We start from the raw sequence: 18,313 nt of genomic DNA, 5'->3' as shown, positions 1-18,313 counted from the left end.
CGGAGAGACGGCGCGCAACCTTTGCGGTTCTTGTCCCGGCAGGATCTCCCAAGCTCTCCTGGAGGTCCGAATCGCACCGCATCCTTATTCACCCTGTCTCGGGTGGGGGACACCTCCGCCCTCCCCGCTCTCCCTTACTGGACGGTTTTGGCGCGCAGAATCGCTCGTTGCCCTGTCACTGGCCAAAACGAGCGGCAAGTCCGTTGATTGGCCTGGGGGCGTGGTGATGTTACGCGGACCGCCTTCCTCACCATCACGAGGCTCTTCCTTGAACTCCACCCACCAAACAGGCAGAGGAACATTATCCTGCATGGGCTCCACCCACGTACGTGCTGACACGCACGCAGACAATGGTGTCGGCATGAGGAAGCGAGGTGAAGGCGTGTTGTTGTAGTTGATGGTGGTGTAAAAATAAAAGAAAACCCTAACTATCAACATAACTCACAGTGCAAGTACATTTATTCACCCATTAGACATGGGATGGGGACCCTAACTAAGAAACACATACTTACCGATATAACTGTTCTATAGGACCTGTGCCCAAGGCTTCCAGATTCGCAACAATATAGCACAATTTCTCAAAAGGTTATGGATGGATTCATATAAAACTTGGTTGACAGTTGGGGAGTGTGACAAGGACAAATCGATTAAATTTTGGTGAAGATCCGAATCTGAATCTGAATACAAGAACTTTTAAAATGAATCTTCATCATTGAGAGATGGGGCCAAAAACTATGTATCGCATGAGATCTCAAAAAGTTGTGGACGAGTTATGACAAAACTTGGTGGATGAGTTGGTTAGGTGACAATAACAAGCCGATTCGATTTTGGTTCAGGTCCGGATTCAGATCCGACCTATCAGGTCAGGTATGGGAGCATGTGCCAGAACAGCGCGTCGCTGCGTCCACTTTCCGCCGGTACTCCAGGGGCCTCTGTCTGGCCATTCCCCAGGCAGATGCCAGGCCCATCCCCATCTCCTTGAGATGATGGTCAACCTGCTGCAACAACGAGGCACGTGGTCGGCCCACTGGCCTCCTCCACACAAGAGACTCCCTCGCTGAGAGAATCTGGTGAGCAGGATCAGCGTCAGGAAAACGAGCCGCATGTCCATACAGCCGCAACTGACGCTCACGGACTATGCAGGTAACAAATCTCATCCGAGTCTCTCTCAGCAACCGCGCGTTGGACACAAAATCCAACCAGAGATAGCCAAGGATTTTCCGAAGAGACCTGGTACCAAAGGAATTAAGTCTCCATCTCAGATCCTTGGTCAGAGTCCAAGTCTCGCATCCATAGAGCAAGACTGGAAGTACCAAGGACCTGAAGACTCGGACTTTCGTCCTCCCGCACAGGTACCGGCAGCGCCACACCCCATGATCCAGTGAATCCATGACTCCCCAGGCCCGATCCAGACATCTATTGACCTCTGATTCACAGCCAGCAGAGACATGAATATCACTGCCAAGGTAAGTGAATCTCTCCACGACCTCAACATCCTCACCACAAACAGACACAGACAGGACAGCAGCATCCAAGATGTCACCGAAAGCCTGGATCTTAGTTTTGACCCAAGAAACCCGTAATCCCAGCAGCTCCGACTCCTCATTCAGCACCTCGAGGGCCCCCAAAAGGATATCTAACGTCTCTGCAAGGATGACTGCATCAACTGCAAAATCAAGGTCCGAGATCTTGACATTCCCAAACGATGCACCGCAGCTTGATCTCTCCGACATCCTCTCTAAAATCCAGTCCATACAAGTGCTGAAAAGTGTGGGGGCCAGTACACACCCCTGACCAACTCCAGTAACAACTGGAAATAAGTCAGAGATGGTACCACCACACTTCACAGCACTCTCAGTACCAGAGTAGAGTTCAGACATCAGATCGATCAGTTTTGGTGGCACCCCACGAAGACCAAGAATCCTCCAGAGGACATCCCGATTCACTGAATTAAACGCTTTACAGAGATCAACATAGGCTGCAAGCAGCCCCTGCCGAAACTCTCGTCTGCGTTCGGTGAGGACACGAAGTGGAAGGATACGGTCAATCGTTGACCTCTTTGGTGTAAAGCCTGACTGCTCTGGACGCTGGTGCTCTAGCAGATGGTGGCGAACCCATCAAGAATTATCCGAGCAAAGACCTTGCCCGGCACCGAGAGCAGCGTCACCCCTCGGTAGTTGTTGCAGTCTTGGCGATCACCCTTCCCTTTCCAGAGAGGAACAATAAGGCCCCTCTTCCAATCAGTTGGGATGATGCCTGTGTTCCAGGCAGAGCACAAAACTGCATGCAACGACTCGAGTGCAGCATTTCCACCAGCCTTGAGAAGTTCAGCATGGATGCCACATGCGACCTATCAGTGGCATACAAAATGTAAACTGTTCAGCCTGGTGAAGGTATGTTCTCTACGGAGTGCCGTTCTGTTTCACCAAGTGTCACTCTTTGAGTGATTTTTCATTTGTTTCTTTTTACATTACCAGTTGAAGCAAAACTCGTCATCTTGCCTCGTTGAAGTATTCCAAAGTGAGGAATTTTTCTTGAAGTTTGAGCTCTCACTGGGGTTTCAATCATCATATCTTGAAACTACATGTAAAATAAATAATTCGTCTAATTATTGAAAAAGGATGTATTATCCAATTGATTCAAAAGTTTTGTCACTTGTCTGTTAAGAAATTATATAAACTTTGTGAATGGCTGCAGCTGGAGTTGGCACAGCTCTTGTTCTTCCGTTTGCTTGTGTAATCGACGTCTTGTTCTGCACAATCATTACATTATTGTTTTTAAACCTTTTATACAATGTCGAAGCTCGTATAAGAGCGAATACACAGAACGTACAACAAGGGGAGCATGAGACAAGAGGGGTGGGAGAGGGAAGAAAAAACAGTGGGGAACAGAGATGTTAGGAGATCTGTGGAAGGGAGAGGGATGCGGCGGGGAACTCGGGATATACAAAATGGACACTACAGGGACTTTCAGGAAGGAAAGCAGGGAATTTGAAAGAGGTGACTTCAGGATGGATTAGCGGGGGTAGAAACAATCATGGTTTCGGATGGGGGATGATAGATGGTGGTGAACAGCTGTTTTGAAAACCTGGAGGGAAGAATGGGATTGAAGAGAGTGTGGGAGTTTGTTCCAAAGTCAGGAAAAAGAGGAATGAAAGAGTGAAGGTGAGCAGTGATTGGTGGTTTTGGTAGTTTTACCAGAAGGCGATTGCTGGCGGACCTTGAGCGCCCTGCAGAAATATGGGGGGGAGGGGGGGATGGGACGTACCGCAGACAGAGCAAGGGGAGGGGGGCGCGAGACTGGAAAGGAGACGGTAGATGACAGAAAGACCACCGACCTGCCTGCGGTGAGAGAGTGAGAGGCCCAAAGACTCAGCCTTATCGCAGGAGATACCAATAGTCCTAAATTCCACGGTTTCCACAGCATGAAGCCGAGAAAGGTGAGAGGCAGGAGCACCAGCCCAGAGGTGAGAGCAGTCCTCCCTCCATCAGGCTGCGGACAAAAGCTTTCTATGTCGTCAGGAGCTCAGATGTGCCAAGGAAGGACTTTGCACGATGGAGGATTCCCAGTCGGTGACTGGCTTTGGAGGCCAGAACACATTTTAAATGTCGTAGGTTGCTCATCCTCTGCCATTATCTTATATGGCTACTGGTTATCACATCATGTTCATTGCTAGGGTTTGAAATGCATGCAATTCAAAGCGTTAACATTTCAGTTTTTTTAAACTTTAGTAGTTTTATAGTTCCTGTTCAAGCCAACAAGGCCTTAGGTGTTTTGCAGTGCACAAAACACATAATTTAAACCCTTAAGAATCTTCATGCCCACATTTCTCCATCTTACAAGGAAGCTGAGATCATAGTGGGGCAACTTAGCATAACAATTGTGCATTTTGTGAGGAAAGCACCAAATTTGGCACACTAGTAGCCTATCATATTATGAACAGATTTGGATATTGGGCCATCTCAAAATTTTTGATGGCAGTGGAAAATGGCTGCCACAGCCATCAGCGGCTGAATTTGAGATGGCCCAATATCCAAATCTGTTCATAATATGTTAGGCTACTAGTGTGCCAAATTTGGTGCTTTTCTCACAAAATGCACAATTGTTATGCTATATTTAGCTAAGTTGCCCCACTATCAGGATGATGGACCCTTCTACAAATGAGTCGACTGCTCTGCGAGACGTTGTCATTTGTCCATCGTGAATGTCCATGAGTTGTCCCTTTTAACACTTCCCATGCACGTCTCAAAGCCATTTCACCATGGACCTTTCATCTTTGATGAAATACTTACACCAGGCATGCTTATCATTTAAAATATCAGAAGGATATGAAAACAATGATGGTATAACTGACCTTTTCTGAACAAATATTCTGAAAAATTGAAATAGACAAAGCAGATGCTGGTCATAATTGCTGGAATCAGAAAATAAAACAATTTTTATCTTTTCAAGAAAATTTCCCCCAAAAAACAATATGTTGTCATCCGATTATTAATGCACATTTGGTGAGTTTGCATGATCTCAGGAAATATTCAGGTATTATACCTCTATAGTGAATCAGCGGGAGACATACACGAGACTCGATTAAAAAAAAACAATTGACCAAGTCGAGTCCATTACTCTTTACGGAGCTCTGGGTTGCATCACTAGGAGTTGATCAACTTTTTAAGCCTAGAATCAATGCTGGACGGATCACCACTCTGACGCAGGATAGCCAACCTCAGTGATTTAGGAAGGAATTTGTAGTTTGTTCAAGGTGCTGGCGATATTTCACCTTCTCTTTGGGAAAGACACCGAGGGATGTTTAACGCCCACCAATGACCAGTGCTCGTGGACGGGCCGAATGGCTATCGTCAATCCTATCAACGGCACACAAACTGATGCCTCATCCTGCCTGTGAAATACCAGGGTGAAAATTGATAGCTGGGTCGGGATTCAAACGCAGGCGAGACAGCTCAGAGGTGTGTGTGCATGCCTCGAGGCTGACCTGCCAGCCCTTGCGGTTTTCAATAAGGGGCATGATGGGTCCTTGTTCATGTCCTCTCTCCAGTGGTAATTTCACCTTGAAAAAAAAAGTATTGTATATTAATTATTGGAGACGTTTGGAGGACACAAGGAATTCTGTTCTCAGTGAGTGAGTAACAGGAACATGGAGGAAAACGTTGATCAAATGCTTTGCTTCAAAAGTTATGCTGAATCAACCCAGCTATAAACTGTCATCCTGGTGTTTCAGAGGAAGGGTGAGGCATTGATGTGTGAAGTAGTGTGGGAAAACACAACATTAATGGTTTTAGAATACGTCTTCTTTGAGATCATTTTATGTAAGAAAACTTTCTTCGAGCAAATAAATATAAATTTCGAACACTTTATACAATTTTAATTATTCTGGTGAATTTTCTTATTTACCAGAATATGGAAATTTCTGTTAGCAATCCTAAAATTTATATAATGCTGGGTTGAAATAAAACATTAACAAGAACAGCACTTGGTGGAGCGCATACTTCCTCCAGGCTGAACAGTTTACGTTTTGTATCCCACTGATGGGCCAGATCTGGATTCAGACCTGAACCAAAATCTACTCCGCTTGTTCTTGTCACACAACCAACCTGTCCAGCAAGTTTCATCCGAATCCGTCGATAACGTTTTGAGATATCCTGCTCCCAAATAAACGAGAAAAAGACGTCGGGCAGAGCACGATACGAGCAAAATCAACCCCTCCTCTCCAAAGGTTGTCATGAAAACATCAAATTGTCCATTTCATAAAGATTAAAATTGACAATCTTCATCAAAGTACGGGTCAATCAGATGAAAATAGATTATTTTTTCACATTGAAATTTATGATTTTATAAGCTTGACCTTGAGTTGACCTTTTACCCTCAAAAATAGTTGCTTTCCCAATTATTCAGTGATGGACTTTGCAAATCCTGTTCAACTTTTAAGTTAATAAGATGTAAATTGACGATTGACCTGTAGGTGACAAACAGACAGACAAACAGAATAACGTAATCGCCTAACCAATATACAACTTGAAAAATCTTCGATTGAGCCAATAACAAGTAAACAGAGAGGGATGAAAACATAACTTCCTTCACCTTCGGTGGTGGATGTAATTAATTGTTCTGCAGTGGTCTTCTCGAAAGGGAGAAGAAGTCTCAAGGTCTCGAGTTTCCAAACTCATGTGACGTACGTGTCCTTGGCCCACGAATACCTGTGTTCCAATATTTCTGTTTGTGTTTCCTCAGAGACCCAGAGGATGACAACCAGTTTGCATAAAAAGAGTGATGATGTAACAGGACAAGGTTGTGGACACATGGAGTACAATCCCTTTTCCTTTCGTTCTATGTTGGAGGATTTGGCAGTACCTCGAGATCTCAGCCAATATGGAGCAAGTCTATTCGTTGCTGGTAGGTATGTCGTCTTATATTTAGCCTAATTGTTAGAGCAGGCCAAGTAGACTCAACATGTGAGTGTTTTTTCCTCTTTGAAGATGATCTTCATGTGAAAGAAAGTATTGGAATCTCTCCTGTGCTGGCAGTGTAGACTCGAGGTATATACATTCACCTCTGATCTGTCCAGCCTGGGTTTGAATCTCGATCACGCATTAAACTGTCATCCTGGTGTTTTGCAGGAAGGGCGATTGATTAATCAGAGTGTGTGTGTGCGTGTGCGTGTGCGTGTGCGTGTGCGTGTGCGTGTGCGTGTTGCTCCACTGCCTGTTGCTCAATTCCTCTGGTGTCATGAATTGGGCCTCTCAATAAGTGTGATGGATACTCGTTCACTGATGTGCCACTGTTGCAATGCCCTCTGTAGGTTAGAGCAGGAATATAAAAGTTCTTCATGGTGTCGGTGATAGCTTACCGCGAAGGACACCATGGGATTTTTAACATCCACCAAGAATGCTGGCAGACAGGACACCAAGTTTAACTTCCATCCGAGGGACAGCACACACTGATGTATCCATTCTGCCTGTGAAACACCAGGATGACGAGTTTAAGGAGCCTCACCATGTCACAATTTCACTGTCAGTAAAAACCCAGCTGGCTCATGAATGACCTTCAGGGAGTAGGTACTCCACCTGTTCCTCTTGGTCCGATCTACACGCGAGGGCACGTGACAACAATAGCAAAAAAAAAAAGTATCCTGTAAGAGTTATCACAGAGAGAAGCATTTGTAAAACAATGGCCTGCGGAATTGCGGTTCCTATGCTGTCCGACTATTTCTGGCCACCCGGAGAGAAAGAACCCAGCTGCAATGACTGAACACCGAAATCAGAGATCAATCAAGAACAGGACTCGACCTGTGTCTCCTGGAACCGTTTTAGGAAGGACCTCCATGTATTCGGTGAATGCCACCATCAGTCTTCCAGCGCCCGTTCCGTTCTCAAGCTCAATGTTAAAAGATCAGTCTGAACATTGTCTCAAAGGGCATTGATAGCCATTCTCAATGGAGTTTCTTTGTTGGGATCACCTGTGAAGTACTTGTTGCAAATGTAACTCCTTCCCATTGTTTTGCAACTTCGGCTGAGTATTTTGAACTTGTCACTCTCAAATTCTGAACATTATTATTAATCCTCCTTTGGGATTAGATCTTTTTGTGCTGTTCTTCAGTTTGAACAACTGCCACAGATACATTTTTGGGATGTTTTATTAAAAGGCAAATAAGGACAGGTACTTCCTGACATGATGTTACACCCGTTTACATTTTAACCTTGAAATATATTGTCAGTAATCCATAAGCTTCCATACTTGCCTAGCATGTCCATAGGACTGACTTCAAGACAGAAATTGATGTCTGGGATAAAGTGAAAGAAGGTTTGAAGGCAACTAACTTTCAGCTGAGCAGTCAATTCATTTTCACCTTTTCTGATTTAGAGACAGTTCCACGTTCCGCAACAGTTGGAGAACCGGCAAACACTGTGGACATTGTCTATCTAGCTGAGGTTGTGACATTTTCTGCAATAATCGGTGTCCTCTTTCCTCAGGATGCAGTCTCCTTCAACCTTCAGGTATTGGACTGCTTAATGAGGATGGTGAGATGCAGCATTCACCAGACACAAACACCCAGCATGCAATAAGCAGTACATCATGTACTCAGATGTGGATGCCTATTTGTATATTTGCTTCAATGTTGTCTGAATTTGCCTTCAAAATAAATAAATAAATAAAGGTTCCATTACAAGAGACCTCAACACAGGAGGAAGCAATTAGCCCCCCCCCCACCCCTAAAAAACTTGCACAATGATTGCCAATCTATGGTTGTTTGTCAATGCTCTATTCTATGTAAATGCTGAGCATCAAACAAGGAAGCAGCACATCCCATTTTTAAAGTCTTGGGTATGACTTGCCGATGATTTGAACTGCCAAACTGCAAAATTTTGTCCCCCCCATATTTCCACAGGGTGCTCAAGGTCTGCCAACAACCCCCTTCTGGTAAAACTACCAAAATCACAAATCACTGCTCACCTTCACTTTTTCATTCCTCTTTTTTCCCGCCTTTTGAATTAACTCCCTCACTCTATTCAATCCCATTCTTCCCTCCAGGCCTTCAAAACAGCTGTTCACCACCACCTCTTATCTTCCCCCATCCAAATCCTCGATCTTTTCTACCCCCGTTAATCCACCCCAAACCCACCTCCTTCAAATTCCGTGCTTTCCTTCCTAAGAGTCCCTGTGGTGTCCATCTTGTATTCCCCGTGTTCCCATCCCCACCCCTCTCCGTTCCACAGATCTCCTGGTGTCTCTGTTCCCCACCGTTTTGTCCTTCCCACTCCCGCCCCTCTTGTCTCCTGCCCCCCTTGATGTGCATTGTGTGTTAGTTCTCATACGAGCCTCGACAAGGTGTACAAAAAAAAAACAAAAAAGAACTGCCAATCCTCCAGACTCAGAGTCAACACTCCAATCATTATTCCACTGAGACATTATCCCTGCCAAAGGAGAAGGTATTGCATTTGGGTCCGTTTGTTTGTTTGTTTGTCTGTCTTTGTTTCTTTGTCTGCACAGAAGTTTCGTGTTTTTCTCTGCAGCTGCTTGTCAGATTGAAACGAAATTTTCACCATTGGTGCGCCTACTCATGTAGAATGTTGTAATGATAATTATGACGCCTTAGGCCACGTGGTGTAGCAGCCATATTGGAAAAACGGGGAAAAAATTGGAACTTTGTATCTCTAAAACCGCACCACGGTTTTATTGAAGCTTGGGATATAGCAAGTACTCCTCATGGGGAATGAGTGTGTTTTCTTTTAATGTCATCGTCAGTGCCTTCGTTATGACGTCATAATTGCATATGTAGAACGCTACATCCGATCAGTATGAACATTTTGAGGGTGATCTAGGGAGAAAACGGTACCCAGAAATTTTTTGATGACGTCATCGGTCACGTGATTCATCAGCCATATTATTTAAAAAAAAAAAAAAAACAACCTTCAAAAATCTTTTCTCTGAAGTGGCTGAACAGATCGAGGTGAAACTTTACACCATAGCCTGGTGTTAGCTTAGTGATTAGTGACCTGCACATAATTTCCTTGTAATCCCTGAAATGTACGACCGCCTGTCCATGAGGAACAAAAGGTTCACATATATGATGTCATAGGTCACATGGTTTGGCATTCATATTGGATTTACCCGAATACCCATAAAAAATACACCACTCAAAAGAAGTCCTGGTGAGGGTCTGCAATCTCTGTTTTTTTTATTGTTGCCCCATGCATACGAACCGAAAAGTGGGATTAAACAATCGGTTCACTTTGTCTGTCTGCTGTGTCTACAACCATAATTTTACGATCGAGGAACAACTTAGTTATATTTTGAACACAAATCAGAAAAGGAATCAGAAAATGAACTTGCAGTTTAGCAGTAAAAATGAACAACAACAAAGAAAAAATAATAAAAATTTAGAAAATGAACAGATCGGGCTCCGAATTCATCCTGATCGCGCAAGCGCTGAGAGGCGTTAGATATGCTTTTACTCTGTCTGCCTGTCTGTCTGTCAAACAAAATTGAAAATCATTCCAAGCAGGAGGTTACTGTTTTTAGTGATGTCATAAAGGACACAAACAACAGGCACAAATAACTTATGTAACGTTTTCTACAAGGTGGTGTAAAAGACGCTGCATCAACGGTGGTGAACTTCCAAATCTGTTTTTTTACAAACTTTAAAATCTTTATTCTATTTCAATTTAATGAAAAATTTGACCAATGTAGAACATAAATCGCCGAATTGTCACTTTCAAATCTATTCCATTTAGCAGTACTTGGACAAATTAGTATGGCATTTTACATCATCACGACCAATCAAATTTGCCACTTGCAGGCCCCGGCCATGTCCTTGTTTGTCAAGACTGCACGAGGAAAAAGGTCCTTTGACCTCTAGCTGTTTTCATTGTTTGTCTGCTTGTTCAAGTAGTTTGTTTCAGAGAAAGACAGTGAGTTTGTTTTATTTAACAAACGACTAAATAAATAATCAGCACCCCTAAACCACCCTGATATGTGTGTGGTGTACCTACTGTATTTATTATGACACATGCATGGTATTCATCGACCAATTTAGCTCAATACTTTATTTTGACTCGTTTCCTCCTCACCGCAATGTGTGGTTCTGAATATTTCATTGGATTCATAAGGAAACACAACTAGGTAGATACCTGTATGCAGAAAGAGTAGGGCATAAAGTTGCCAGAACAATTCTAACAATAATTTTTAATGGTTGTTTTCTCACAGACTGGATTCAGGCTCCAGAGTGGACCTTACCAGAAGGACCAGTGATCCTAAGCTCATTGCCTTCTGGGGACCAATGCCATGATCCCAAACTTGCCTGCCTTCCTCCTCCTTATGATCCCTCAACTCCAGCTTCCGCTGCCCTCAAATCCAAACCATCTCGACCTGCATACAGTAAGACTTGATAACGAACAAGATCCGAGTGCTATGATGGACTGCTTCGATAGTTCATCTGTTTATGTCCATATGGTATCCACGTCTTCTGAGCTTTCATTACCGTATGTTGTTGGTTTGAATCCAGCTAGAAGGATAACCTTTGTGGCAGCAGGATAACTCCGTTGTTAGCTTCCTCGCCACTAATGAGATGTCTCGTCTGAGTTTGATCCTTGAAGGGATCAAAGCTAAACAAAATACTGCTGTTCTGATCCAGTGCAAGGGGGGGGGGGTTGTATCTTCAGATGGGGATGCAAGGTATCCCATCTGTATTTAGTTTGTGGATATCAAAAATCCTATGGTATCTCTCAAAAAGAGGAAGCCATTGTATGTCGGTACCCTGCGATCAAATTCCCTGCCTGTAGATGTTAATTGGATTAAATTAATGGAATGAATAGGGTTATTAATTTATTTGTATACAATGTCGAGGCTCATGGAGGAGCAAGAACATAGAATGGATCAGGACGGAACAGTAGAAAGATAAGAGGGAAACACAGCAACAGCAGGGATGAGGGACAAAAAGAGGGAGACATGGATCAATAAAGGCCATGGAGAATGAGGACGAGGGGAGGACACATTTATCATAGAATGTCAGTGAACTGATAAATTAAATGAATGACATAGGGATGAAGCACAGGCATGAGGGGACAAATGGCCTCCCCTTTGTCTAAGTTTCCTTGCAATCTCTCTGCAAGTATAAGTTACTGTATACTACTAAAGATCTGACATGAATCACAATCACCACTTTGAAATAATATCAATAACCTGTTCTCAGGTTAATTTCATTTTCATCCAAAACAAGTATTTTGTGACTTGCAAATGAAATTTTCGTAATACAGGTATCACAGCAAGGTGAAAGCAAGTGATTTGATTTGTTGAATGCTCAACATTCATTGTGACTCACAAAGCCGCCATCATGGTTATGAAGCAGCAAAGGTCCGAAATAGGCCGATTATAGGGTTAGTGCACCGCTGCAAACATCAGTCATGACAATACCAGAAGAAGTGGTGCTCATCACTCACTGGTCGGGGGAAAGACAGAATCGGAACAGCTTGGTTGTTTGCGAATTGGAAGGCAGACACAAACTGCAGCACACATTCTGGACTCAGCAAAAATAAGTAAATATATTTTTGATGGTCATTCTCATCACGCGAAAAACATAAGAACACGTCACCTGGAAGCCAATCAGAGCCTGAATAGAGAAAAGTGCGAACAAGTACAGGTACGTTCGTTCAAAGTCCACTGCCCCATGTGCCAAAGAAATAAATAACAAATCCTCCAGCATGAGACATTGCCAGGATGCCTTCAGTGCATGGAGACAGAATTTGGAGGGAGCGGTGTATGATAATTGATTGATTAACTGCATAATTAAAATAAAATAATTATCGTAAAATATCAAATTTCTTAATTGGCTGATAGCATACCCTAAACCACCACTGTTTCATCCAAATCTGTAACTTTTTGAAAATTAAGTAATTAATCGAAAAATCAAATAATTAATCAATTAATAAAAAAATACCTTTTATAGCGAAATCACTTGGTCACTGTCATGTCCAAATATCAGCTTCCAAGCTCAAAAGGTGCCCGAGATATTGCCCAGATGAGAAATATAATAAATAAGTAATTAATAAATCGATAATAATAATTCAGTTATTAATCAATTAATTGATTAATCAAAAAATAAAAAACAGTTTTCCCCCAAAGCACATCTTCACTTTTGTCCTCAACTCTCAGCTTCCTAACTCAAAAGGATGGCAGAGATATCGCCCGGACAAACACGAAAGAAAACAAACAAACAAACAAACAGAGTAAAAACTGAGTACTCCCTTCTTTCGGCGCCAGGTGATGATGTCATGCATCGACTGGATATGGAATTGGGAATAAGCGGTGTACAATCATTATTTACTTTTCATCTAGGTAGGATTGTCGCTACTGTACATAGTCGTATGCAATTGCTTGGAGTTCTGCAACCTTCAGTAAACTTTCAGGACCAAGTAGATCTTGAACTCCATTTTCAGACCTATCTACCAACTACCAATACGAGCAAATTGTTCTGAAGATGAATTTTCATTTCCCCACTACAGAACGCCAGCAACCTCTTTTGTGGGAGTTCATCAGGGATCTTCTCCTGGAACCCGAGGGACCTCACAGACCATTGTGTTGGTTAGATCACAGGCTTGGCGTGTTCAGGGTGGTTTCCTCCACTGAGTTGGCAAGATTATGGGGTTACAAGAAGGGGAATCTCAAAATGAACTACGAAAAGCTGAGCCGTGCCATGAGGTACGTCTCGATTCAGCACTGCCTCTCACCCTGCATATCTTCCTTGTCTATGCGAGCTTCAGTATTTTTTCCTCATGCCACTGTAAATCTTCCATGTATAAATTAATGGAGGTGTTTGATAATGATAATTTGAGTGTACTCTCTGAATTTGATATTGTTTTCTTTATTGTGACAGTGGTCGTGCCATGCGTTGTTTTATTGTTGGAGTCTCATGTCTGTGTCTGCATTTGTCTTCTTTTGGTTCCACCTGTTGCCAGTGGAATTGTGCCACACGAGCGAAGTGAAGCATGACGGACACAATTTTGAAACAATCCGCGTGGACATTTCAGTTATTCCTTTTTTTTTTAATCCAGGCCTTATGACAACTAAGTAGGACTGGCCAATCTGACACCTGCAATGAATCGTCCAGGTGCCAGGTGGCACCTGAGGACGGCTGAAAATCTTCTTTCATATGCGGCGCATGGCAGTGGGGTAGCATCATGAGCTGAGGGTGATGCAACAATGTCTTCTTTAGGGTTAGGGCAGGAATTTGGAATGTGTACAGGATGCCGGCGGCAGCTCGCCGACTCGCTGTGAGGGGCACCGTGGGATCTTTAACGACCACCAACGAATGACAGCAGATGGCATGCCCAGTTCAACGTCATTCCAATGGAAAGCACACACATTGATGAATGACTGTGCCTGTGAAATTCGTTTAAGCATTTCTCACTGAATGATGCCTTGATGTGTTAATGATGTGTGCAAACTAGTTGAGCTCAATAACCTCAACGGTTTTCCTCGAAGCTTTATATTGCTTTGTGCTGTATTTGTTTGAGCCAGATCTGGATTCCAATCTGATTAGTCTTGTGTTCTTGTGCAGTCAGATATTAAATGGATCATTGTAAAATGATTCGTTCATTCGTCTTGCTGGTGAAAGTGTTGATCTGCGTTGGTGGACGCTATAAAAATTGAGGACACCAACAGGATGTTGATTGAGATATGCTAACCACTGTGGGAAACAAGGAGAAGCTGAAGTTTTGGCCATTGAGCCTTTGATAGAGCACAAAAGAGCATTTGAGTCATGAACACTTGTTGCTCCGATGAAGGATAAACAATCAAAATGTCAGCTTCCTGCTTCCCATGGCAGTTAGCAGAACTTGGTCAACAACATCCCATCGATTTCATCCATTATTAAATGGCCCATTACCATGCACGGTGCTTGCCATTATGCTCGACTTGTTGAAAGTATCAGAAAAATTTTGTAGTGTTGCAGCCGCCGGACTGTACCGGTTTTCCGGTTCGAACTCAGCGAGTCGTGTCGATAAGGCCATGACCGGTCACCCGTTTCAATCCCCCGCCGGATCCTCACATCTAAAGCTACGTTACCGTTACCGAGGTTTTACCTCGACCGATTTACCTTCAACAGAATTTGTGAAACCATCAGAAGAAACAGAATCAGCCAGAGACCAGGCCAGGTTTGCAAATTATATTGATGCAATAACAACAGGGTCAGAGCCTGATGTTGGCAGAACGGTGAAGGTGGCCGACTTAAGATCTTAGCGTCTTGAGTTCAAGTCCCTCTTGTTACGATGAACTGACACCAATTGGGTTGACTCAGACTGTCATCCTTCTGAGGTCGGCAAAATGAGTACCAGCTAACTGGTAACAAGGGGCATTGCATCAGCTGCACAGCTGCACCCCGAGAAAATGATGCAGCCAAGCAGCCAAAGGCTGCATAAGAATAAAGTAATCCATAAACAGGGTCGGGAATGCACAAGAAGCAAACAATATACTGTAATCAAATGAATCCAATTCATAAAACTATCCCCAATTTACCCATTACTGAAATATGTGCCCATGAATGGATCAAGCAACGAATGGCAGATCCTTAATCAGAATGTGTCTTAGGGACACACACACACACACACACACACACACACACACACACACACACACACACACACACACACACACACACACACACACACACACACACACACACACACACACACACACACACGACAGAAGACAGGGGAAATACACATGACAGCAGAGTTATTGGGCCAAACCTGATAAAATTCCTTGTGAGGATAATGCCCAGTGCAGATGGTAATTGTTTTTTGCAGGCAACGAGGGTGGAGGAACATTTCCCAGTGGAGGGGGCATGGCGTTGACAGCGCAGCGCATGGCGTCCCCCTCCTTGATCTCATTCCAGGGCGCAGCTTCCAGCTCAGCGCTTCTGGGGTTATTGCACCCGATTCTGTCAACTCGTGCCTTTATAGTTGGGCCTGCCAACATCATTGATGATGATTTACATCCCTCCCCTCTCATGTAACATTGGTCTATACCTCGACTGGCAAGAGGGTCGAATTATTTTCCCCCTCGAGTCACGGTTCCCTTATGTAGGGTGGCACTACGACCGACGCGAGTTGACAAAAATGTCGTGAAAGCATTTTCATTAAAATGTCGTGGGAGAAAGAGAGGGGAGGGGGAGAGGGGAGGCAGAGAGGATGGAGGGAAGCGAGGAGAGAGAGAGGAGGGAGGGGAAGCGAGGAGTGGGTGAAGAAGGGGGAGTGAGGAAGGGGAGAAGAGCAAGGAAGGGAGGTGGAGGTGGGGAGAGCGACGCCTGAGTAAACATTGTGTACACTGTGAGAGAAAAAGAAGGAGAAAAAGAAGGAGAAAAAGAAGGAGAAAAAGAAGGAGAAAAAGAAGGAGAAGGAGAAGGAGAAGGAGAAGAACAAGGAGAACGAGAAGGAGAAGGAGAAGGAGAAGGAGAAGGAGAAGGAGGAGAAGGAGAAGGAGAAGGAGAAGGAGAAGGAGAAGGAGGAGGAGGAGGAGGAGGAGGAGGAGGAGGAGGAGAAGGAGAAGGAGAAGGAGAAGGAGAAGGAGAAGGAGAAGGAGAAGGAGAAGGAGAAGGAGAAGGAGAAGGAGAAAGAGAAAGAGAGAGAAAAAAAAAGGTGAGGGGTGGAGGTGGCATGAGCAAAGAGAGTGATATGTATGCTTAATAACCAAACACACACACAAAAAAATACTCATGTCAGAACAGCGATACACACAACGACACAAGAGTTTTTTTTTTTTTGGGTTGTTTTTTTGTATACCTTGTCGAGGCTCGTATGAGAGCAAACACACAACGCACAGCAAGGGGGCATGAGACAGGAGGGGAGGGAGTGGGAAGGACAAAATAGTGGGGAACAGAGACATTTGGAGATCTGTGGAAGGAAGAGGGATGGGACGGGGAACATGGGGAATAGAAGAAGGACATTACAGGGACTTTCAGGAAGGAAAGCAGGGAACTTGAAGGAGGTGGGCTAGGGTGGATTATCGGGGGTAGAAAATAGAGGTTTTGGATGGGGGATGATAAGAGGTGGTGGTGAACAGCTGTTTTGAAGGCCTGGAGGGAAGGATGGGAATGAATAGAGTGAGGGAGTTTATTCCAAAGGTGGGAAAAAAAGAGGAATGAAAGAGTGAAGGTGAGCAGTGATTCGTGATTTTGGTAGTTTTACCAGAAGGGGGTTGTTGGCGGACCTTGAGCGCCCAGCAGAAATGTGGTGGGGACAAATCACAGAGAGAGAGCAGGGGGGGGCCGAGGCTGGAGAGGAGACAGTAGAAGACAGAAAGACCACCGACCAACCTGCGGTGATTGAGTGAGAGGCCCAAAGACTCAGCCTCATTGCGGGAGATGCCAATGATCCGAAATGCCTTGGTTTCTACAGCGTGAAGCCATGAAAAGTGGGAGGCAGGAGCACCAGCCCAGAGGGGAGAGCAGTACCTCATCAGGCTGCGCACAAAAGCTTAGTAAGTGGTCAGGAGCTCAGGTGGGCCGAGGAAGGACCTTGCACGACGGAGGATTCCCAGTCGGCGACTGGCTTTGGAGGCGAGGTTTGAAATGTGGCTTTCCCAGGAAAGGTCATGGCAGATAGTGAGACCCAGAAGAGTTTGTAAAGTAATCCTCTGGCACATCTGCAAAAACTTTGATATCCGAGTTCCAGATAATTTGTGGGAACATGAACCAAAAGTAATTGCTGAAAACATGGAAGTACCGCTCACGTACCACCGAATGACCCCGTCGAGCGTGAACATCAAAAACAAAGCATTGCGACCAGATATCATACTTAGGTACAAAAAAGAGAGAATAAGGCATTTCTACGTCAGGTGTTAATACCAGTGATTTTGGAGTAAACAATGCATAAATCACGAGAATGACCAAACACCAAGACCTCAAAAATGAAGTGAAAATATCCAGGAAGTCAAAGAATGCCAAAGTTGTACCAATGATAGTTGGTGACAAAGATGACAAAGAACCTCACAGAGATATTAAAACCCATCCCTGGGAATATTATCACAAGCAAACTACAGCTCAAAGCTGTCCGGGACTCAGTGACGATCCTGAAGAGAGCCCTCGGGACAAAACTTTGAGAACAGAAAACTTCACAGCTTGGTCCATGAATCGTGACCCCCTTACTGAGACGAAGGTGGATACTTTGAGCCCACCATGGGTGGACTCCATTCTACATTCTGAAACCCGCATATGTAGATACCAATCAACGACACACACGCACGTGCACGCACGCACACACCTGGTAGGTCTCTGTTTCGCCTCACGAAACCCACCGACATGTGGAGATAGCAGGCAACAACAACATGCACGTACACACACACGGAGGTGAATACATTGAGACCTGTGAGGACTCCATTCCACTTTCTGAAACCCCTATATAGAGATACCAATCAAACACACACACACACACACACACACACACGGAGATGGATACTTTGAGCCCACCCTGGGAGGACTCCATTGACCATTGCCACTCCTACGCCACGGTGAGGCAACAGGGTAGGATTTGTAAGGAGCCCTGAAAGTACAGTGTCATTAGGTATTCCATGTTCGAATTGTTTTAGTTTGAAAATAGTTTAAAAAAAAAATAGTTTGCAAAGCATTCCACCAAAGTGAGATGTATTTCGTTGGCAAGCATGTTGAGTAGAGCTGAATTCCTTAACACTTCCAAAGACCACATCGTTTTGACAATTGGAAACAAAAAGAAGTTGTGCACTTTTTTTGATAAATTAATTATTTTCGGAACAATTTTTCTTCAATAAATAAATAATAATAAAAATGGTCTCC

General features: G+C 44.1%; 1 protein-coding gene across 5 annotated transcripts in view; it reads left to right on the top strand.

Annotated features, from left to right (window-relative positions):
- LOC147030678 (ETS-related transcription factor Elf-2-like) overlaps nucleotides 1-18,313 on the top strand; it is a 30,765-nt gene that overhangs the window by 1,758 nt on the left and 10,694 nt on the right. Inside the window, exons 2-5 of one of the 5 annotated variants that reach the window (XM_085874951.1) lie at nucleotides 6,244-6,405; nucleotides 7,983-8,030; nucleotides 10,717-10,887; nucleotides 13,011-13,206. In XM_085874951.1, coding sequence (XP_085731077.1) covers nucleotides 6,255-6,405; nucleotides 7,983-8,030; nucleotides 10,717-10,887; nucleotides 13,011-13,206 — 566 coding nt within the window. In that variant the 5' untranslated portion in view covers nucleotides 6,244-6,254. Of the gene's footprint in view, nucleotides 1-6,243; nucleotides 6,410-7,982; nucleotides 8,031-10,716; nucleotides 10,888-13,010; nucleotides 14,109-18,313 lie in introns of those variants that run through there. The other 4 variants (XM_085874952.1, XM_085874950.1, XM_085874954.1 and 1 more) reach the window with 4 other exon arrangements.

This window comes from Eptatretus burgeri, chromosome 3 (assembly GCF_056783735.1).
Source record: "Eptatretus burgeri isolate ZD-2024b chromosome 3, Ebu_testis_v1, whole genome shotgun sequence".
Classification (NCBI taxonomy): Eukaryota; Metazoa; Chordata; class Myxini; order Myxiniformes; family Myxinidae; genus Eptatretus; species Eptatretus burgeri.
Note: the sequence above shows the minus strand (reverse complement) of the source record. Positions and strands in the feature narration are given on the sequence as shown.